Genomic DNA, 22,132 nt, shown 5'->3' with positions numbered 1-22,132 from the left:
CCAGTCCTGGTCTAGGCCACCGCATGAGAGCAGGAAGCATGGCAAGGCAGTCGCATTCAGGAAAACAGAGAGCAACGAATTCTTGTTCTTGTTCTCCAGGAGGACATGTGGGTTCTCCAGTCTTTTAAGGCGGTGCACCGGTGTCTCCGTGCGTTGAAGTCTCTCGCGCCGACTGCACGGCCCGCTTTTCGCGTCGGCACTTTCTCTTCCTCGTGCATGTGTGTTGCCGGCGGGCTGCGCGCCTGCCGCAAGACAAGGAGACAGAGAAGAGAAAGCAGTGACAGGGTACTGAGGGTTGCGGAGAGTAGAGAGCTCCACACAAAGCAGAATCTCCCACGTCGACCCTTGGATTCCTCGTCCCCGAAGTGCGACGGGGAAAAAAAGTCCGAGGCCAGACAATCTCCGTGCCTCTCTTCACACGACCGGTATCCGTGTCGTCTGCACGCGAGTGTCTCTCGCACAGCTTTGCCGCCGACTCTGTGCAGAAAAGACAGTAGAACGAAGGCCTATTTCGCTTGCCAAATTTTCCCAAGCTGCTGTCTTCTCGTCGAAATGGACTGTCGGCATCCTCACCAGGAGAGACAAACTGCATCTCAACGGCCAGTGTGACGTGCGAATATGTAGCCGTCTGTCTTGAATCGGAGCTTGTCTGAAGTATTTCACGCTGGTGTGTGTACGCGGGCATTCTTCTGTTTTTTCTCTTATGTAGATGCGTGCGCAACGGTCACCCTTCGTTTATTCTAGCTCACCATACCCGGCCGTCCGTTCATTTGCAGAGGTGTGCGACGCACGCGGGGGTCGCTCTTATTTGTGAAACCCCAAACGACAACCGCCTCCCCGCGGTGAATCTGTCGGCGCGCGCGTGTGTTCGAGCTTCTGATCTACGCACAGCGCAGTTCCTCCGATCCCGTCTGAGCTCGTCGATAACAAGAGAAGGCCTCCCCGCCTTGCTGTCAGGCCGCTCAACCGGCCCCCATCCCGCGGGCAAGGAATGAGAATGTGACGCCGGTACTCGAATCGAAAAGACAAGGCGACTCATGCAGGTTCAGTGTCTCCGTTGCCTCTCTCGTGCGATCATCCGCGTTCCGCAGCCTGAATCAGGACCTCGAAGACAACATGCAGGACGGGGCGGAGCGGAGGGCGCCGCCGTCAGGGCGGTGCAAACGTCTTTCTTTTTCCGGTACTTGCCGTCCTCTCTGTGTGTCGTTCTGGCGCGCCGTGTCTGTCGCATCGCTTCTTCTTCTCATCTGTCTTTCGGGCTCCTCCTTCTTCTCCGAGCCACGGCGCAGCCTGCTAGGCGCCGGTCTCTCTGTTTTCGCCTCCGCCTCGGGTCCTGCTGGCTCTGTCCCCTCTGAATTGTCTCTCGCACCCTCCCTCGACCTGCGGCAGGCTGGCCGAAGCTTCCCTGTCGCCTCGCTCCGCTCAACGTCGAAGCAGCAACGCACTGCGACGGTCGCTCGGCTCTCGCCGCGAATCGGCGAGACGGACCCGGCACCCTCGCCTCCGAAGTCTCCGCTTCTCTCCGCGACTCCGCTTGCGTTTGCCGGGCCGCGGCCTGACTTGGAGGCGAATTCCGCCGCGCTGGAGCCCAAGCGCGAGAAGGCCGACGAGGCAGACGCGGCAGGCGAAGAGGCAGACGCGGCAGGCGACGAGGCAGGGCTACTGCTGGACATGCCGCCGGATTCGCCTCGCCTGCCCTCGCAGTACGTGATTGCAGGATTCGCCGTCCGCGACTCGCGCGTCCTTCCGCACGAACTGATCGCTCGCGTGGAGCAGGAGCTCCGCGCGAGGGCGGCGGCCCTGCCTGCCTGTCAGGCGGCTCCCACCCCGCAGCTGCCGCTCTCTGCAGACCAGAACGCGGCGCTTGTGCGGGCGTTCGCCGCTGTCGTCAATGCCTGGTACCTCGAGAACGGCTATCTCTTCGCCCGGCTTCACCGGCGGCCGCGGTTCGTGCCTATGCAAAAGGAGCACCACGGATGGAACGAAGGCGAAGGACACTCGTCGCAGGACGCCGCTCCCGCGTTTCGCGTGGAGTTCGACTGCGCAGAGCCCCTCGTCGCGAACCCACCGCTAAAAATCACCTTCGTGCGCCGCGAGACGCCCCAGGAGCTCGACGCGCGCGGGGCGGAAACCGGCAAGAAGGCGAGGGCAGGCGCCGGTCTAGTGGAGACCACAGGGAAGCTGAGGGAGGACGTGCTGGCGAAGCACTTAAATCTGCGCCCTGGAGCTCCCTTCAAATGGGACGTGCTGCGCTGGCAGAGAGCCGCAGGCGAGTCAGGTAGGCGAAAGCAAAACGAATGCAGGCAGCCGCCTTCTCGCATCCATGAAACTGAAGCACCAGTGCAGCGAGTCACGCGGAAAGCTGCGGGTCTCTCAGGGCCATAGGGACGTGGAAACACATGCCAAGGTGCGGATTAAAGAGGACGCGAGCGCCTAGGCAGGCAGATCGCAGACGGCATGAGGATGCGCGATGAACGACTTGAATCTGATGCACGGTTGAAGGGCTCATTCCGCAGTTGCTTTATGTCGCGTAACTGGTTTCGCCTTCAGATCTTTTCGAGGACGCGCAAGCTAATGCCGCGGTGCTTCCCGGCAACGAAGGCATTCGTGTCGAGGTGGTTGCGCTCGAAAAGCCGTCGCGCACGCTGCGCCCAGGTAAAGGCCGCGCAGGCGGCAGACAAAACTGTGACTCTTTCACTCGTTCATAGGCATATATATATGTACGTATTTGTCTTTTTCTTTGCATGAGCGTCCCGCGGTACGTCACCCGCAGTGCGGGCGCCGAGGCCGCGAAGAACGCGCCGGTCTGTGAATCGTGTCGCAGCGCAGGCTCGCTTGATCACGTCCTCCGTTGTTTTGCGAGACGCTGGTAACAGACTGAAATGTGTCAGGGCTTAGGTAAAGGTGGCTTTCAGATGTGTGAGGCGATGCCACTAGCGCCCGGATCTTGCCTAAAACACTTTGTTCCTCGTGTTCGTTTGCATTCTAGCCGAAGAGGCTTTGCTTTCTTGTCGACTGGGCACGCCGCGGAGGATAGGCATCGGCAGTCCAGGACCTTTTTGGCGCGAACACTTCGGTCTGGCGTCTGCAGGCATTTCGTTTCCGTCCTCCGCGCCACGCGACGTCCAGGGGCAGCTCCTGTTGGAGAACCGCAACATCGCGGGCACGTCCGCCCGCGGTCGGCTCGCGCTGCGGCTCTCTCCGAAGTTCGATTTCTCGAGGGAGAAAGATAAAGCGAAGGGCAGCCTCGCCGCTGTCTCGCAGACTTCTTCATTCTCAGCCGACCTCCTTCTCAACTCTCTGTCGCTCGCCACGTGAGTGCAACACAGTCACTGAGAAGGCTTTGCGGGCGGGCGCGGACGCGCCCTGGGGGGAACACGTTTGCGTGGATATGCGCGTAGATACCTACGTGCGTGTACGTGTTTTGTATGTCTGTATCCCCGTTGCATCGATGGCGACGGCGACACGTAGCCACGCCGGAGGCTTGGCGTGCCTGCGTGTCTACCTGCCTGCATGAGTGGGCGCCTCAAGCCGGTAGAGTGACCAGCCGGCACACGGCGTGCTTCCCTGTGGCCCCGCGCAGGGGTCTGCGGGGTTGCAGCTCTGCAAAAGCATACTTGCGAACCCGCTATGTCTCGAGTTTGTTCTCAGAGACCAGGAGTCTGTGCGCCTCTCGGCGTCGGCGTCCTCCACGTTGGAGTCGCCGCCTCTTGTCGCGTCTCCCCAGCCGCCCGGGACGCAGGGCTCGGGGTCAGCTCCACTACGGTCGCGCCTGTTCGCCTCGTTGGCAGCCAAGAACCCGCCGGGCCCGGCGGCTTCTCCAGCGAGCTCCCCGAACTCGACCGACAGCTCTGCAAGCTTGCTCCTGCCTGCAGGCCACGTCCGCGTGAGCTTCTCTGCAGCCGCAGAGAAGCGCCTGGGCGAGGCCGGCAGCGTGTGGGGCGAGGCGAGTGTCGAGCGGCGGAAGGGGCGGTATCTGCACTTCGCAGCGCCCTCCGAGCAAGCAAGCGGCCTCGAGGCCGCGCCCGCAGCCCCTGGGCATGCAGACGGAGGAGACAGGCAGGGCAGCGTGGGCCCAAGCGCCGAGCCCAAGGCTGGCTGGACGGACAAAGTAAAGCAGACTCTCAGGCAGGCCCAGCCGCTGCTTTCGGCCGCCACCGCAGCCCATCCCGCCGTCATCGGGGCAGAGGAAGTCGCCGCTCTGCGCCCGCTGTCGCGCTTGTCTGTCGGCGGCGGGAGTGTCTTCGGAGATCCAACTGTAGGGCACGACGTCGCGAAGGTTGCCGGCGGTGTGCGTCTACGTTTAAACTCCCGACCTGCAGACTCGGTAGGAAGCACACACGAGAAGAAACCGGAAAAAAAGTCGGGGATCTTCGTGTGTCAGTATCTTCGAACTGAGCTTGCGTTTATGGAACCCTCATTGGCAAGTGTATTCTCTCTCATTTGGGCAGTTCGCTCCATCCGCCTCCGGGATCGGTTCAGCGGCGAGAATGCGTGAACGTTCTTTCCGAAACGTTTTTAACTCGTGCATCATCTTTTCGACTTGCGAAGGACCTCGCTCTTCTGCTGCGTCCGCTGGCATAGCCAATCGCAACCTGCGATAAGTATCCTTAGTGACTGCTGCAGCAGGGCTTGGACGTATATTAAACACTTCATCGGGAGTTTTGTCTGTCGATGTTTGCTGCGATTTTCAGCTCAGAGAGAGGCCCTCCAGTCCTTCCACGTCAGTGGCCTTCGAGGCCTCGTCGTTCGCAGGTGTATTTACCCCGTACACGGTCAGCGATGCTGCAGCAGCTTTCTCGGTTTCTGCGGCTGGTGCCGCGCCATCTGGCGCTTCTGCGGGAGCACCCTCGCCTCCCGCTTCGCAGACATCGTGCCTGGGGTATTCATGGTTTCCTGGGTGGCATGCGGCAGCGTCCGAACGGCAGGGGGGTTTGTCTTCTGCCCTGTCGTCTCTTTCCTCGTCCGCTTTCTTTTCGAATCTCGCGGAGCGACTTCATCTCAAGCGGCTGCTTCACGGCTCCGCGCTGTCGCAGCACTACTTGACGCTGAAAAATAAGGTCGGTCCGGCTGTCGCCTCCTTCTCCTCTGCGGCTTATACGCGAGCCAGACAAGCAGGCGGATGGGTAAGGGACAGAGCGATGACGACGGTTCCCTTTGCGCCTCAGTTGTTGCCTTCTGGCTTCTCGCACGCACCGGCGTCTTCCCTGTACCGCACATCGCCTCCCCTTCCTTTCTGCGGCCTCTCCGCGTCGTTCGCTTCGCGCACGGTTCCCTTTCTCCAGAAGGCGTCTCCTGCTTCGGACTCGGCAGGCGGTCGGGGCTTTTGCCGGCGCGTGCGCGGCTGCCTCGGCGCGTTGGCTTCTCCGTTTGACCTCGCACACCTCTCCCTCTGCACCCGCTTCCACCTCGATGTCCTACTCCCTCCTCGCATGCTGCTGGCCATGCTGTCGTCCTGCGTCCCTGCCGCCGCGGTCTCGTCGCCCGCGGCCGCCGCCGCCTCTGCAGCGCAGAAGGGCTCGCTGCGTGTCCTGTGTGAGCACGCGCGAAATCTGTCTCGCAGCCTCCTCGCGAAGGCGTCTTGCTACGTTTCCTCATGTCGCTCTGCCCTGGCGTCTGCGGAGGAGCTCCATAAGCGGGCGGCTGCTCCAGGCGCCATGTCTTCTCCCCTTCCTCATCTCGCCTTCGCTTCGCTTCCGTATGCTTCCTCTGCGTTTTCCGCTGACGCGCCTCACGGCGCGCCGCTCCCGTCTTCCTCCTTCTCTGCTTTTCCGCCGTTCCCGGAGGACAACGCGGCCTCTCGCGGGGGAGCCGCGCCCGACGCGAAGGCTTCTGCCGCGGCGGCCTTCTCCGCCCTGCCGTCAAAAGAAGACAGAGACCGGCTCCGCGCGACCTCCCTCCGCGCCGCCGCTGCACGGTTTCCGCCCTGGGAGATGCTCAAGCTCAAGGGAGAGAAAGGAGACAGGGTGCGTGGTTGGGGCCGCGAGCCTGTCGGGCTCTTCGAGGCGGTTGCCAGTGGCTCTCTCGAGCTGCGGGTCCCCATCGTCGCCAGGTGAGTGCGAGGTGGCGAACGTGACGCCTACTCCCTGGGTTCGTGCGCTGCTGCGAGGCTGCCTCTGAGCTGGGCTTTAAGGCGTCGGCGCGAGGGTGTCACACTTCGGCCTCGAGCTCACGTTTGCGCGCCATGGAGACACCGGCGAGCTGCGGACGCGCCTCTATAAAGGCGTTTGCTCTCGTGTTTCTCCGGAAGGGGGGTCCGTCTTGTTTTCTGCTGGATATTTGCAGTGTTAAGCGCTTCCTTGTCTGTTTTGGGCTGGGTCTATATCTTCATTCGTGTTGAGCTGTCTCGTTTTCCGTGGCCCTCTCTGTTCAGGGCTCGTCTAGGCCCCGCCGGTCCGCGCGTGCCCGTGCAGCTAATGGAGCTCGCGTTCTTCCTCGACCACAGTCTAGGATTCTCTCCATTCCTCCTTCATTCTTCCTCGCCTGCACCGCCAAGCGCTGCTGCCGCCGCCACAGCGGCTGCGGCCGCCGCCTTGGGCCCTTCGACCGCGGTCGGAGATGGAGCCTTGGGCTCCGGGGTCCTGACCGATGCAGCAGAGACAGCGTCAGGCCCCGGCGGGAGTCGGCCGCTACGCTTTCTCGCCCAGGCAAGACAGCGCGCCTCCCAAAAGCGTCAGGAGCTGGAAGGCAGGTTGAGGGGGGCCATGGATAGTCTGAGAGAAAAGACAGGCTGGAGCGCGTGTCAGTATCCTTCCGTTGGCATGGCTGTTCGAATAGCTCCCTTCTGTATCACCTTTGCAAAGCCCGTGCGGCTGGGAGAGACGGGACTCTCTTTTCTGCCTGGCCGATTTCACATAGGCATGATCAACGACAGCTTTTAGAAGGCGAAAGTGCAGAAGTCTGTGAGACGATATACATTGTCCGCTGCACATGACAGCCGGCGAGAAGTTCTCGTGGGCGTTTCTCAACGAGGCAGTGTTTTTGGTGAATTTGTTGTGACGGCAGGGCGTGATGCATCTCTCATCGGAATGCCACCTTAATCCTGTGTGTCTTCCATCTGCGTCTGGAGGGAGAACGCGAGACGCCATATCACTTGTGAGTGCCCAGTGGTTTATTTTTTACGTCACTCGAGGGGCGCTGGGGCTGACGCAGCTACACCAAGATAGTGTCTAGGTGCTGCATGTTTGACGGACGGATCATATTCAATAGACCCTTTTAGGAGCGATGACAAATATGCTGGTCTAGTTTTTGGCGACCACGCGTACAGTTCCTTCCTGTCGAATGTTTCTGTTAGGGAAGCCGCAGCGTGGTTCTTTGCGTTCCACCCACTCACGTCGTATGACGAAGTGCCGCGGTCGCAGCTACGAGAATGACTGCAAGATCGCTTGATGCAGCTAGGAACTGACGCACTAAGAGACAATCGCACAATCGCGGCTTTTGAGGCCTTTGCCAAGGGATGCGGTTCTCCTGTTGCAAAGGAGAGAGGGAGGCACTCGGGGCATGCCATGATCTAAACGCTGCAGCGGGAAATCTCTCGCGGCACGCAGGAAGCGCCGCTTGCCCAGCTCAAGGGTGCATGACGGTGCTGTGTGGCAGCGTATCTGTGGGTCAGAGCAGAAGGCTTCGCTACTGTCACGAGGAAGTAGCTCGCACTACGCCGTGGAAACACACTGTCGAATACCCAGTAGATTCTGATGCGCCACGTGCAATCTACAAAGATAGGCCAGCACCAGTATTCCACACGTTTCTAGCGGCAGGCTCCGACTGGACCTTCCGCGTGTCTGCATGCTGAAAAACGCCTGGCTTTCACTGTATCCAGTTCAAGAAAAGACGCTGTCGAGGCCCAGAACTGGGATACGGGGACGCGCGTTGCAGCTGGAGTCGCGCGCTGTGACGCTCCCGCGAAAGGCTTCCCAGTGAAGCGTCAACATTTGAGCAGCCGTCTCTCAAGGACAGAGAGATCGCACTAGTCATTGGTTTCTGGAGTCTAAACCCGAAACGGGAAAAACGATAGCTCGTCTCCGCCACCTCGTCTCCAAAGCAGCGCTCTGAATCCCTTCCCATCAGCCTTTCCTAAAGCCTTCCCAGCGGGCTACCGCGGAGTCCGCGTGCGTCATTCCCCGCCTGGTACCGACTACCCGATTAGTTCTCACATACAACATCGCTGCTTTCATCTTTCGTCGCCCTCTCCCCCTCTCTTTTCTGCAACAGTGACTCAGAGGCGCCTCTCTCGCCTGCCTGCCTGGCCTCCTTCTCCTCTCTCTGTGAATCAGGTTAAGTCCCGGTCTTCTCCCAGTTGCCGCTTGGGCTCTTGCTCGCCGCGACAACCGCGGGCTGCGAAACCCCTGCGCGAGCCTGCCCCTGCGCGCCTGCGACCGCGTCCTCGCCCTTCTCGGCTCCAGCCGGCGAGGCCTCGTCGCGATCCTTCCGGGCGGCGTCAGCAGCAGGCGAGCCTGGGGCCCGCGAAGTGGACAGAGGGCGTCCGCCCGCCGCTGAGGCCGGCACGCACTCTCTGCCATACTCGCCCTGAAGGAAAAGGGAAATCGAAAAATCCTGAGCTACGAAAGCCGAGACGCCGAGCGCGGGCACACCTGGAATCCTGAACCAAGGAGCCACGGTAGGCAAACCCCAGGCAACACAGTGGACGGAACACGGCGGCAAAGTGAAATAACGAGAAAAAAAAGGAAAACAGAGCCGCGCTACCGAACACATGGAAAATCAGGCTATTCACCAGCGTACTCACCCGCTCCAGCTTCAACTGAACGATCGACTTTTTGTTGTGAACGCGGAAACCGAAGATCTTCGACTGGTAGGGCACCGGGACGTCAAGAGGGACCTGGGCACAGACGGGAGCCAATAAGAAAAAAAAAACTGTACGCGAAAGGAGCTGGAAGCGCCAGCAAGGTGGGCAACTCGACGCGAAGAGTCGTATTGACGAGAGACCGAGAGGCGCCCGGACAAGCGGCGCCGAAAAACCCGCAAAGCAGCCTTCAGGCAACAGACGAACGCAAACAAAAACCGCTGGTACGAGCTCGTCCAGTAGAGCGAGGGCACGTTCCCGCGGACGAAGACAGCCAGCCGAAGAGCGTGGCCTCGTGCGCGTGTATAGGAGACGCGAAAAACCCCGAAAGAGCAGAAACGAAAGACAAGCTCAGGAGTCCGGATCTTACCAAATTGGGGAAGGTCTGCAAGAATATGTGCGGGAAGGAAGGGCCAAAGAAGGCGCCGTCGATGTCCTTCGCCTCCTCACTGCCTTCTCGCACCTCGTAGGCCTCTTGGCAGAGAGGACAGTACAGCTGCAAACACAAACAGAAAACGCACACTTGGCCCGCAGAACAAGAAGTCAACAAGTCCATCAAAGACCGCGAAAAGGCAGCAAGCGGAGAACGAAAAAGTGAATTCGGAAAGGAAACAGCGCCAGACAGCGAAACACAACCGCGCCACAGCCTCTGCAGGTCGCGAGGGCCGCTGAGGTGCAGCGACGGCTTTGAAAAAAATATGCTGGCAGGCGGACTCGGTGGCTTCAGAAACATGCCGATTTCTTCGAAACAGGACTGACCCGCAGGCGGTGGGAGCGGAGATCTGGAGAAAGGCCAACAGGCAAGACCGGATGGCGGTCGCAGAGGACGCGAGGGCATTCGCCGAACTGCCCCGCGATGTACTTCTCGCGCTGAGAAAAAAAAGTGCACGCAACGATTCACAGGCGCATGAGGAGAGCCCGGATGGCAGGACTAGCCGCTAGCACGAAAACAGTTGTGCTCGGTCACCCGCGCGCCACACAGCAAGGGCCTCAAACCGCCGGCAGCCAGGGATCACGAATATATATATATACATATATATATACATTTATACACATATATACATATACGTAAGCATACACTTAATTTATATACATATCTATGTAGTGACAGCACCCGAATGAGAAGGACAATGGGATGCACGGCTTCAAGTCGCGCTAAAGAGAAGCGCGCATGCATCGCAGCCTACGCAATCAGGCGTCGAGTCAAAGGGCGCGCACACTCGTTCCCCGACATGCCCTGGCATGCATTTGTTCGCCCATAGCAGCGCAAGGCTGGTGTGCCACGTGTACGACACAAGGCGGGCCCGCCGGACGTTAGCCGGGGGTCACAGGGCCCGCAGGGCTCGTCCCACGGGTCTCTGGGCCGGGGGCCGCCCCAAGGCGAACGGGATGCGTCCGAGCGGCGCCCGCTCTTTGGCGGAAGAGGCGACACACAACACAGGCGGCGTGCGCCCATGGCTGAGGGAGAACGAAGCGGGAGTACGTGCGTTGTGTTTGCACCACGTGCATCTCTAGAGAGCAGATGAGCGCCTTGTGCATTGACGGGAAGCGCACACAAATGTCCCCCTTGTGACTGAACGAATCCGTCGACTCCAGGCTCCACGTTGCACACAACCTGCTCTACGCCGCAGCGGCCGTGCCGCATCGCATCGCTTCGCATGCAAGCTTACCATCTGGGCGAGGCCGCGCGGGGTGATGATGTAGCGAGCGTGAATGAGGCCGTAGAGGTCCATGGCGTCCCGGTAGACCTCGAGGAAGTGTTGCTCATCGATGTCTTCATCGTCGGGCGCAGTGCCGAGAATCATGTCCAGTGCGGCGTCGTAGTTTCCGATGATAGGCTTCAGGCCAAAGAGGTTGAAGGTGTCTTTGATGTACTCCTCGTCGACCTCGCCGAAACACTCGTGACCCTCGAGTGCGCAGAACCAAGAGATCCACGTCTCGCCCTCGTCTTCTCCGTCCTCATCGTCGTCTTCGTCCTCAGACCGCGTGAAAACAGACGCCGCTGTCACTGCCGGCGCGCGAACCGTGGATGCAGGCTCTTCGCGAAGCATGCGGCCTCCCTCGCCTTCGCGCCGCCCTCCCAGCTGGCGCACCGCCTCCTCCCGCTCGCCTGCCCCGGGCAGCAGCGAAGACGACAGCTCCCCGGGGGCGAACTGGCCCGCGGACCGCGCGCCTCCCGGGCCTCCAGCCCGCGAACCCGAAGACGTGAGGGTCATGGTGAAACCGTGGGCGAAGCCTGAGAAACGGCGCGCTGGCAGCCGAGGCGGCAAACGGCGGAGGAGTGAACCGGAAAAAGACAGCGACGAGGCGCGGCGTCGCAGCGTCCCAGGCAGCGCGAGAGCAGATGCAGAACGTCGCTCGAAGCCGAAAGCGAAACTGGCGCCGCTGCGAGTAGGGAGAGGGAGACACGAGAGGAGGAGGAGGCGAGAAGACCAGAAAGACGCGGCCGCGACGGATCAAAACCCAAAACGCAGGAGATTGACTCCACACGAAGACGAGAAGAGGCTAGAACGGGAAGCCGAGTGCCTCCAAACGACCCTGGGGAGTTTAGAGTGCTACAAATGTGGATGGGACGCGGAAGGAAGGGTTCAGAGTTAATGTGAAGAGACAAAGGAGGGAGCTTAGTGCCCTCAAAGAGACGTGGCGCCGCCGCGCGCGGACAAACCGAGCAAAACAGAGAATGGTAAATAAAAAAAGCGTCCAGAGAATATGTTTGAAAGGGGAAATGACGACGAGGAACGCAAGCACGAAGACTAGAAACGAAGGACAGAAAGACAATGAATTAGATGGAGGGGAAAAAAGGTAAACGCCGCTTCCGCGAGCAAATCCCAGAGACTTCCTGCGTTGAGAACGCCAAATGGGGCACGTCAGCCCTCCGTTGAGTGGGTTCTGTCCACTGGTGCAACTTTACGAAGAAGGCAAACTAAAGAATTCCGTCGGCACGCGGGCGTTCCCCGGGACCGGCGAGGCCGTCTCCCGGACACAGAGGACGCGCCTCCAAGCGTCAGTGTGGATGCCTCCTCCGCGGAACCGATCCCAAAACACGCGAGCCGCGTTTGAGGTGCAATCCCGATAGCAGAGAAGAAAACACGTGAGAGTTCAGGTTTGCTCTTGCTGCTGATGCATGCAGTCGACACGGAGCCGAAACCCAAGTCTGGCGCTCTGACTGTAACTCTGCGTTTCACGCCGACTGAGGAAGGAACCTTTCGGGACGCGGTGGGGTGCTCGCTTGAAAGAATCGCCGTTGAACAAAAGGCGTAAACAGAAAAGAGGCATAAGAACGTCACGCGTTTCTCGCTCCTGCGGAGGATGAAGACGGCGGAAAGAATCACGCTGAAACGCGTGGTAAGCTCTACACGAGAACTCCGTAGTGGAGTCTCTGCGGAAGGATTCGCCGGCGTGTCGCGAGATGCTGCCTCCGAACAAAAAAAAGCTTGCTTAACAGGCGCGCGAGCTTCGCTCCTACATGAGAGACAACACTCAGAGAAGCCGGTGGAACCGGCAGACAGAAGGGAGTGCGACAGAAAATTGAGGCCTCGTTCCCGTCTCCTTGATCGGGGGGCCACTAAAAGCAAAATACAATGCGCCTCGCTTAAACACACACAACGCTACGGGGGCGAGGGTCAACGGGTGTCACGAAGGTCTCGCTCCACTTGTTCATACATCCGTTTGTGTCACTGCCTGCTCCAGTTTCTCAGAACCGCCTTCCTTGACACGTCCCTCTCAGCGCAGCCAGCATGCGTTTCCTCCGCGCAAAGTCCCCCCTTCTTTTCTCCAATATACCTCCAGGCTCGGCTTATAGTCGAGAAACCCCTGGGCGCTGTCGTGCGGAGGGTCTTTGCAGCGCCCCGTCCCACTCCCGCTCTTCTGGTCAGGTTGTACCGCCCCCCCCCCCCCCCCCCCCCCCCCGGCGTCCTTCGAGCGTGGTCGCCGGGACTGCGTTCGACGTTGCAGAGAGAGAAGCGCACACCTGTCGTTTGCCGCCGTTCTGAAGATGCGAAATCCGTGCGCAACTTAGTTCGGGAAATGGCGTCGCGCGAGGCGCCGCGCGGGGGGCGGCCTCCGTCCGCGACGAGGCTGGCGGGCGCCTCTCGCTCGACGCGGGCTACCAGAGGTTCCGCTCTGGCGGGCGAGGCTGGGCGGAGATTGGGGGGTCTCGGGAGGCCAGAAAACAGCCTAATTGGCTGGCGATCAGTTCACGAAGATGGCAGCGAACCGGCTGTCCGCTGCTTGCATCCTTACCCCCGCGACCAAGTGGTTTGAGAGCACCTGGGGTCAGCGCCCAGATGACGCTCACGCGTCAAACATTCTGTAGATCGCCAGGTCATGATGACCCAAGGGCGGCGCGCCTCGGGTGTTGTTTGGCTTGTGAAAGAGACGACAAATTCGTGCCAGGGTTTGAACTCGCGGCCTCGAAACCGTTCCTGCCAGCGACCGGGTTTCTGCCGGCAGCTGCCTGGTGTTGACGACGTCCGGCGTACGGGGCACGCGTGACTGGTGCGAACCCCCCAGATTCAACGTTATACCCAGTTTGAGCTCGATCTGCTTACGCTTTATTTCCCCCCCAAAATGGCAAGCTCGTCCCTTCGCTGGCTCCTGATGTCGCCGACACGCAGCGGAAGTGTCCAAGGCGCGTGTCCAGGGTTCCTCACGTTTCGCCAAGGCAGAGCGGCCCGCCAGTTGGCTGACTCTCGTCGACCGCCTCTGCAGTTATGGGCCCTGAGTGCTCATCGCCGCACTGCGATGTCGTTCTCGAAATGGCGACAGACGTCTCACGTTTTCCAGCACGCTTCGCTCCTCACCAAGCCTCCGAAGCGTTGTCGCGCTGCTGCTGCGGAGCTCACGCCGCCGGCCTTCGCGAGTCAGTTGTCACCGGCTCGCCGCCGTGCCCCTCCTGTCTTACCTCCTGAGGCAATTCCAAAGGACGCCGGAGTCCAAGTGGCCGAGAGGGCTCTTCTTTCTTCTGCTGGAGCGGAAGCTGCTGCAACCCCGCGTGGTCTTGTGCCAGCGACCCACGGTCGCGCGATGACTAGCCCCGTTCGCCAGGGCGAACACCGCCCGCTGCCCTCTTTCTCGGTGCAAGTGGCGGGCGATGCTTACATCGTGGACAGACCTGGCGAATATCAAGCCGAAAAAAAGAAGCCGCGCCAACCGCTCGTCGGATTCGTTGGACTCGGCAACATGGGGCTGCGCATGGCTACCGTGTTAGGGCGGTGTGGCGTGCAACTGTGTGTGTACGACGTGATGGCGCGATGTGTGCGGCTCCTGGAGGAGTCATTTGGCGCCGTTCCAGCGAGTTCTGTCGAAGACCTCGGGCACAAAGTCCGTGAATCCCACCTCGCCTTCAAGAAGAAAGAAAGCGCGAAGGCGCAGGCGGGCGCGAGGGGGACTTCCAACGCCACGCCGCGATGCCCCATCGTCATCTCCATGCTGCCAACTGCCAACGAAGTGCGAGACGTCGTACTCTCCAAGGGAGGTCTCCTCGATGGCCTGACCGGGGACAAAGCAGTCGAAGGGCACAAAGACTCCTGCAGCGGCCTGGTAGTGGACTGCAGCACAGTTGGACCCAATTCAGCTGTGGAGGTGCGTGCACATCTCGCGGGTCGCGTGTGCTGGCAGTGGACGTTCTGGAGATACCCATGAGACTCCGTATGCGCGACAGAGTCTCTGCAGGCGTATAGAGGGCCGTGTGATTACCTCGGGATGTCGCTTGAGTCTGTGCGTTCCTTCAGATCGCCCAGGAGGTGCGGGAGCGAGGCCACCGTATGATTGACGCTCCGGTCTCCGGAGGCATTCCCGGTGCGAGCAAAGACATGGCAATGCAAGGCGCGAAGAAACAGACACTCTGCGGTAGCCTCCCTGCGCCAGACCAGATGCCAAGAAGGAGGTAGTGGGGGGGAGGGGGGGCAGTCTCAGCATCGTTTGTGCACTGATATGTGTACACTGGTCTTGCTGCCTCTGTGAGCTGCCAGAGTCTCCGTAGGTCCCTTTTTTCGTGTCCTCTGCTGCTACGGCATATGCATCGCATAAGGCCACTCTTCTGTGCCTTACTTGCCAGGTGCGACGAATGGGAATTTGACCTTCATGATAGGTGGCGCCGCGGAGGATGTCGAGGTGGCTTCCCCCGTGCTTAACTTCATGGCCAAGAAGATCTTCCACTGCGGTGAATCCGTTGGCACGGGTCAGGTGTTCAAGGTAGGTGCCCCATTTTGATGCACTGCGACTGGAGGCGTGCAGATTCCATCTCGGCGCCTCTTCATCTCCACCATTCCGTGTTGCAGCTCCTCGCTACCTCCGATTTCAGTGCCAAACCTGTTTGGTGCTCGTCATCCATCACCTACTGGAGGAGGGAGGACCCTGGCTCATTTAGTCGCCGTGTTCGTAGTGTAAGGTGGAGAGACGGAGGCGGTTGTAGTCGAGATGCAAAGGTGCTGAGGCCGACGCCTTCATCCTTTTTGCCTCTAGAGCGACCGTGACCAGATTGCTCTCGTTGTTTGTGCGGTATTTGGTTGTGGAGGAACGGAGCACGCTTCGTGCAGTGTTACGGTCAAGCTGTTCAGCACAAGTCATCCATCACTCAGGCGTTCACGGGAGTAGGGAGGGCCCTGGCTCACTTAGTCCCCGTGTTCGTAGTGTAAGGTGGAGAGACGGAGGCGGTTGTAGTCGAGATGAAAAGGTGCTGAGGCCGACGCCTTCATCCTTTTTGTCTCTAGAGCGACCGTGACCAGATTGCTCTCGTTGTTTGTGCGGTATTTGGTTGTGGAGGAACGGAGCACGCTTCGTGCAGTGTTACGGTCAAGCTGTTCAGCACAAGTCATCCATCACTCAGGCGTTCACGGGAGTAGGGAGGGCCCAGGCTCACTTAGTCCCCGTGTTCGTAGTGTAAGGTGGAGAGACGGAGGCGGTTGTAGTCGAGATGCAAAGGTGCTGAGGCCGACGCCTTCATCCTTTTTGTCTCTAGAGCGACCGTGACAAGATTGCTCTCGTTGTTTGTGCGATTTTTCTTTTCGCAGGAACGGGTCTCCTCTGGTGGAGTGTTCCTGATGTTCTGTACTCCGTTCTATCGTTTTCGTCCAGCCTGTTAGCCAACGGCGGCTGCTCATCATTCCGCTGTTGTGTTTATGGAGAGTCTGCGTGCGGTTGACCGAGTTGCATGCGGCTGTCGGCTGGTGTCCGCCATCTTGCGCAGGTGTGCAATAATCTGATCCTGGCGACCACAATGCTTGGTGTGGCTGAGGCGTTTCGCCTGGGCAAATCTGCCGGCGTGGACTTAAAACTGCTAAACGAAGTTGTCAACGCGTCGTCTGGAAGGTACGCGTCTGGGTGTTTGTCCGGGGATGCGCACGAGATTTCAAATTCAGCATTTGCGGCAACAGGCCGGCTTGCAGCAGACGTCTGGTTGTTCATTTTCCGGCGCAAGAGCTCTCTGTGAGCAATGCCAGTTATGGGAGAGGTCGCGAGTTTAATATCTCATTGGAGGACTGAACGAGAATGAAATTCCCAAGTTAGTCACTGGGCTTCACGGAGGGCACCCAACCGCGTCCTCGTTTCTCGTGTCTGCGCCTTTCATCTTCTGCATGCTTATGGCGTGTAGAAGGCGAGTCACGTACAGAGTCGGTAGAATGTGCTTCTGGTTTTGCCCGTACAGGTGCTGGACAGCTGAGACCTACAATCCTGCGCCGCTCGCTGATATGACGGTTCCCGCGAATCGAGGCTACAAGAGTGGATTCTCTTGCGAGTTGATGGCAAAGGACCTGGCTCTGTGCCAAGAGACTTTCAAGGTGAACAAGCTGTGTAAACGGGAAGTAGAAGGGAGGAACTATTGGCAGTGAGCTCCAGCCGCGTTCGGCGAGTTCCTGAATTTCCTCTTTTAGCAGCGGTTCCGTGTGAGCTGCTCAAGTGGATGTTTGAGCAGTTCTTACAGCCGTTGGCAATCGGGGCTGCAAGGACGGGAAGAGTGTCACAGGCTGGACAGGAATACAGACGCTGTGCAGAGAGGGGGGGGGCGTGAGAGGCAGCAGAGCAGCTGTTCTTACAGAACAGAGGACTGGAGGAACATGCAGTGCAAATCGCATTACTTGAAGGCCGCGAAGGACCGTGAGGACAAATAGGGGTGCGCGAGATGAGAGAGGCAAGAGCTGCAAAGGTGTTCATCTCGGTTTTTCCATGTGTGTGTCTCAGGCGCAGAACCTCACGTGTCCCGTGACAGACGTCGCCTGCAGCATGTTCGGGCGACTGTGTGATGAGGGTGAGCAGATGTTCTTGCAACAAAAAGGTGGCGGTTTAGATGAGAAGGTGTTCGCCTCTGGTTTTGCGATGGTGCGCGGACCGCGAATCAGTAGCAGGCATGATTCGGAACCAAAGCACGGCGCAATGCTGATCGAATCCTGTGAGTGTCCGGCCTTTCTCGTTGCGTCCGACCTATCGCTTTATACATATGTTCGTTTTGTTGTCTACTCGTTAATCTTTCAGGTCACGCAAAGCTTGACATCGGATGCGCGTTCGTCCACAACATTTGAGCGCGGACACACGGAGACAGAGTCGGACGGGTTGTTGCCGGAATTGTAGCAAGCGTTTTCGGGCTCATACTGCAGGGGTGTCAATTCGACTAGCTAAAGGCGCGTATAGTGTTGCATCCAGTCGAGCGTTGCTAATGCTGGATGCGTTTATCTACGGATGAAGTATAGGCGCAGAGCATGGACTACTGAGAGGCGTTCGCGTGCCGCGGGTGCACACATATCCGGGAAATGCTTTCAGACGATATGGAAAATTACGCAAAGAGCGTCACCGACAAACGTGCATGTCGTTTGCGTGAGGGTGGTATTGCTCAACGCAGGGAAAAGAAAATGTTCTTGCCAAGTGTTACTCATACCATGTCTTAGGGAAGCTGCATCCGCAGCAAGTCGTGGTGCCACGTTCTACAGGCATCCTTGTGCGGGAGGGAAAATCAGGGAAGTTGTCGCACAAGTCAGTTCAAGTTGCTTCAGCTAGTAGTGCTAGCAATCGTGTTCATTAGGCAGTATTAGGGTCTTTCAAACTACTAGTGAGTCTAACGTATGCGCCGTACGATGCATATTGTCAATGGAAGACAGCGCTACGGCGTCACGCCATATGCGTATCTGAAAATATGTGCATTTAGGGTCGGGCAGGGCGGAAAGGACATTGTGTGTCGTGATTTCCAGCAATCCGTACCCGAACCAGAGGAAAACGTTTTAAGTTTGCGCACACGCGCAAGGGCCTTGTCATTCAGGGGCCGACGTCGTAAATGAAAAGGGAATGTTGACGTTTTCCTCCGTTACTATATAGGGGTTCCTTTTCCTGGACTCACCTTTCAGTAACTTAAAGGGTGTTTAGGGACAGTTTGTCTTTAGTGTTGGCAGTGCGTATGCGCGTCCAGTTCTGATCACAGTGTCGATGCTTGGCCCTAAGTCTGCACTCAAAAGCGTCTCGTGGCAGTGTGTTACAACTCTCATAGGCTTTCATATCTAGGGGATACCGACGGTGTTTGCTCACGTTGTGTCGCACTTTCTAGGAAACTTCATTGGGATCAGTCCTTGTACACGTAGAAAAAGCTTTCAGATCGTGTGCGTGTTTACGGGAAATTGCCTTCTTCTGGTTTAGGCGAAAAGCGCCTGCAAGCCCCCAAGGGGGGTTAATTGTAGTCGGCGTGATTGTGTCAGCCCTGTATCTCCCTTTGAGCGATTGGTACGTTCCCCTTTTCCAGTTTACTTTCCCCGTCCCGCCTTTTTAACATATAATCTCCATTCTCCGGTACACGTCGCAGATGGTGTCCGGGTATGGGCTCCAGGGAAGAGTTTTTGCAGTGTGTAGCATGGGCGCTCCCTCGAGGTGGCGAGGCCACCTAGGTTAAGGTGCGCTCGGCTTCATTCGTGGACGGATAACCAAAACAGACATGCAAACCTCACCCAGTTTTCAGGGCATTGTTTGCCTGTCAACTTCCGAGAGTAGAGGTGTTACTGTTCAAAGAAGCCTTCACTCGCTGTGAAGGCGGCTTTTTGCCCCTTCCACCCCCACAGAGCTCTTTCAAATGACGTCGGCGCCCCTTCGAGACGTATGACACGCTGGGAGTTCATGTATGTGTTACGCGCGCAACTCCGAAGCAGCACACAGGTGGAACCAAATCAAATGAGCGCAACTTTGCGGTGTTCAACTGGAGACAGTCCTTAGTTCTGTAGTATAACTCCCTGTAAGCACGCACTCTAAGGCCCTCGGGGAAACCGACAGCTGTAGGTGCTCTTCCAGTTTCATTTTTTCGTTGCGGTGAAGACCGCCCTGGAAGCTTCCATGCCAGTAGGAGATAGGCAAGAGTGCCTCGGGGGTCGCCCTGCACTATAACTTTTGAGGAGAAAGGTGCTGCCTCAATGTGGCGGCGCGGAACGCTCCGCTGTGTACGAAAATACCTCGTTTCTTCCGCACGCCAGCTTTCAGCTTGATGAAACCTTAGTTCGCCATAGATGGGACTTGCCGCTACCCGCCAAGTCGTCACGCATCTGTGTCGTGAAGTCTTTATGGAGGTCCTCTACCCTGTAGAGAAAATCACCACTTGAGCACAACAGTAGCTAGAAGCGAGCGCAGCGAATTATTTGGTGAATTATTTGACGAAGGCAAGTCGGAATGCAACTTTGCTCTCGCATTTTGCGCTCGACTTGGAGGTCCCGCCAAGCAGTGGTGTGGTATGATTTATAATTATATGAGAGGTGCAACACGCCATGCGGCACTCTGCACTCTCCACTGTGCAAGGATTTCAGCATGTAGCCGCCACAAGCAGACAGCAGCTGGGCAGATGGCTGCACACATCCGGCCGATTGCCCGATCGGCATCACCTTGACGGGAACCGAAAGTCACCTAAATACAGAGACTCACAGCGGGTGCCGTAAAAACGTCAGCCCGACCGGAGGACATTCTAGCGGGAACCTGAATCGGGGAGCCTTACCGCAATTCCCCCTGCCACTTGGTGCTACTGCAGTCAGACACAGCGACCCCGATCAGGTGTGGCGGGGGGCTTACCGACAGATCGCCGATGGAGGAGGAGTGACGAACGGATTGACTGTAGGAGCCAAATCGTACGACGCGGCGATCTCTATGAAGTTATCTCGTGCGCAGACGACCTGTTCACCAGCAGGGGAGAGGCGGCAATCAACAGATCGACAGCGAAGCTGTGTGGAGGACGTCAGAAGAGCGGGGAAGCACGAGACGGAAAAGAGGCTCTGTTCGACAGTCACGCAGTGCTGTAACACATGCTGTGCTTGAGCATCTCACAGCCACAGTGCAATCTGGTCAATTCGCGATAACGCTGGCGCGGGCGAGCACAACATCTCCCTCCCTGAAGAGTAAACACCTATTCGCCAGTGGGCAAGAGGGGTATCAACTATATGGTGGGGAAGGAACCAGTCGCACTGAGGCTACCATCGCGGCGTACGCCATGTACGGATTTGCGTTCGAGCTGCGGTTTCTGCGCCGCAACACTGATCGAGTACAAATGCCCACGCGAACGCTTCACGCTGAGGCAACCGGCACAAACATTATTCTGTTTCCTCACCCATGGAACGTTCGCGATGGCGGTGCAACCAAAAGGCGAATGCGCGGGGCTATCGTCGATGCTATCCGCTTTCATCGCAGTACTATGTGCGCTCTCAGGGACAACGCAGCGTTGTTGAGATCTCAAGAAGCATCTCTGTTGTAGGGGGACCGGCGGCTGCCATCTCAGCCAGTGCACCTGCAGACGCGATGCGGTGGATGGCCCTGCAGGTCGCCAGAGACGGGATGAGCACGCGGTGCGTACCTCCAAGCTTCTGAGGACGTCCAAGAGGACCAATGCCGCCTCCGCCTCGGTTGTCACGTCATCGCGCAAACCTGGCGACACCTTTGCCCCGTTGTTCAAAACATTGAGGGCCCCCGAGTTTGGTCGCGCGGGGATGAACCACCCGACAGCACGCCCCTTACAAAACGCAACAGCCCACGACATGTGTAATACACCGCGGCAAGCCGAATCGGATTGTTGAGAGGTGTGAAGAGCACCCGCCCCGATTCGCGGGGAGGTGTGCCTTTTTTCTGCATGCGCAGCCAGGGACCCCATTGTAGCAGATCGCCCTTCTGTTGAGTGAGAAACATCATGCAGTTGCACAGACACTTGACGTCTGGCGTCAATCCTCTGGTTCGCCACAGGGACGCTGAAACTCTGCCCGTCACGTCTACCTTCAACGCACTTCATAGTCACACTTAAATTGCAGGACGGAAGTGCATCTGGCGGCATTGTTCCTCCGGCCTCTGTTGGTGTTGCTGTGTCCCTTCGTGCAGAGAATCCGTAACGAGCTACATCATTGCTCCGTCGGATGGCCGAAATGGTGGCGGTACGCAGGAACTCTTGCAGGGGCACACAATTCTGCTCTCGCTTCTTGCACTCTCTTCTACGTGCCGCGTTGTCGACCTTGCAGAACAGTGCGCGTCGAATGTTGCCATCAACGGCTCGACCAGGCGCCGAGCGGAGGGCGCGGCTTCCGCCATCTGTAGTCTTGTATTCAGTTAAGATGCAGTACCGTCTCTGTTCTGCTGTCGCGGCGGTCTGCCAGTGTGCTCCACCATAGTCGCAGCTGCATTGCCGGTTCTCCGGCGTGGAAACCGTAAGTTCTTCGTTGTCGGCGGGCGCGACAACCGGCCTCGCAGACTTCACAGATGCCGCATACATGGGCAGCATCCCCCCCTGTCCCTTCACCTGCAACAGCGGAACCGTGACCAAGGACGTCGAAAGCAAGCGAAAGAAAAGCTGAAGCGTGTGGGTCCCGCGCTCCTCCACAGAAGAAAGGTGCCAGACAGAAGGCATGTCCCGCGTTTTCGAGTTCCATGCTGGACCTTCGACACCCCCTGCGGACTCAACTGTGTCTCCTTGAACAGTCTGTACGATTTGCCCCGCAAATAAATAAACGCCAAGGACGCCTTGTGCTTTGAGGGTGCCCTGCGAAAGCGCGCAAGGGAGCCATGGGCGGTAGATTGCTGCTATGGTGAAGAATGATGCAGTATGTGGTATTGTGGTTAGCTGGCTGGGAGGGGCATTTTGGATACCAGTCGACTGCGTTCGCCAGTGTGAAATCATCACGAAACTCTACAGACGAGGAAAGGTCCATTTAGTGGTCACCTGTCATACTACCCACCTCCAGAAAAACGCACACGAATTGCCACCGCCTTCGTGGTTTTCCGCGTGGGACGAAAGGACAGGCGGGTCCCCTGGATGCCAAGAATTCCTTGCGTGTAGCCGCCGCCGCCGCCTCTCCCACACGATTTATCGGCATCTCCGTGCTGTATGCAAGATCGCCG

At 58.4% G+C, this 22,132-nt stretch overlaps 3 protein-coding genes across 3 annotated transcripts; 2 read left to right on the top strand and 1 right to left on the bottom strand.

Moving 5' to 3' along the window:
• Positions 1 to 1,116: 1,116 nt before the first annotated feature.
• BESB_032850 (uncharacterized protein) lies at positions 1,117 to 6,881 on the top strand (the record flags this gene model as incomplete). Its single annotated transcript, XM_029361877.1, has 6 exons — positions 1,117 to 2,278; positions 2,551 to 2,655; positions 3,092 to 3,314; positions 3,652 to 4,327; positions 4,695 to 6,052; positions 6,374 to 6,881. 6 exons carry the CDS (start codon positions 1,117 to 1,119, stop codon positions 6,879 to 6,881), a joined length of 4,032 nt encoding a protein of 1,343 aa, XP_029215097.1.
• A 1,393-nt stretch (positions 6,882 to 8,274) lies between these two features.
• On the bottom strand, positions 8,275 to 11,016 carry BESB_032840 (casein kinase ii regulatory subunit protein; the record flags this gene model as incomplete). The annotated part of the gene is made up of 5 exons (XM_029361876.1): positions 8,275 to 8,526; positions 8,744 to 8,836; positions 9,171 to 9,296; positions 9,560 to 9,670; positions 10,471 to 11,016. The coding sequence occupies 5 exons, from the start codon at positions 11,014 to 11,016 to the stop codon at positions 8,275 to 8,277; spliced, it is 1,128 nt and encodes a 375-aa protein (XP_029215096.1).
• A 2,353-nt stretch (positions 11,017 to 13,369) lies between these two features.
• BESB_032830 (uncharacterized protein) lies at positions 13,370 to 17,319 on the top strand (the record flags this gene model as incomplete). Its single annotated transcript, XM_029361875.1, has 7 exons — positions 13,370 to 14,383; positions 14,533 to 14,599; positions 14,859 to 14,995; positions 15,990 to 16,111; positions 16,449 to 16,581; positions 16,982 to 17,048; positions 17,273 to 17,319. 7 exons carry the CDS (start codon positions 13,370 to 13,372, stop codon positions 17,317 to 17,319), a joined length of 1,587 nt encoding a protein of 528 aa, XP_029215095.1.
• Between the last annotated feature and the right edge of the window lie 4,813 nt (positions 17,320 to 22,132).

Source organism: Besnoitia besnoiti (assembly GCF_002563875.1).
Source record: "Besnoitia besnoiti strain Bb-Ger1 chromosome Unknown contig00018, whole genome shotgun sequence".
Lineage (NCBI taxonomy): Eukaryota > Apicomplexa > Conoidasida > Eucoccidiorida > Sarcocystidae > Besnoitia > Besnoitia besnoiti.
This window is presented reverse-complemented; position numbering and strand designations above follow the sequence as displayed.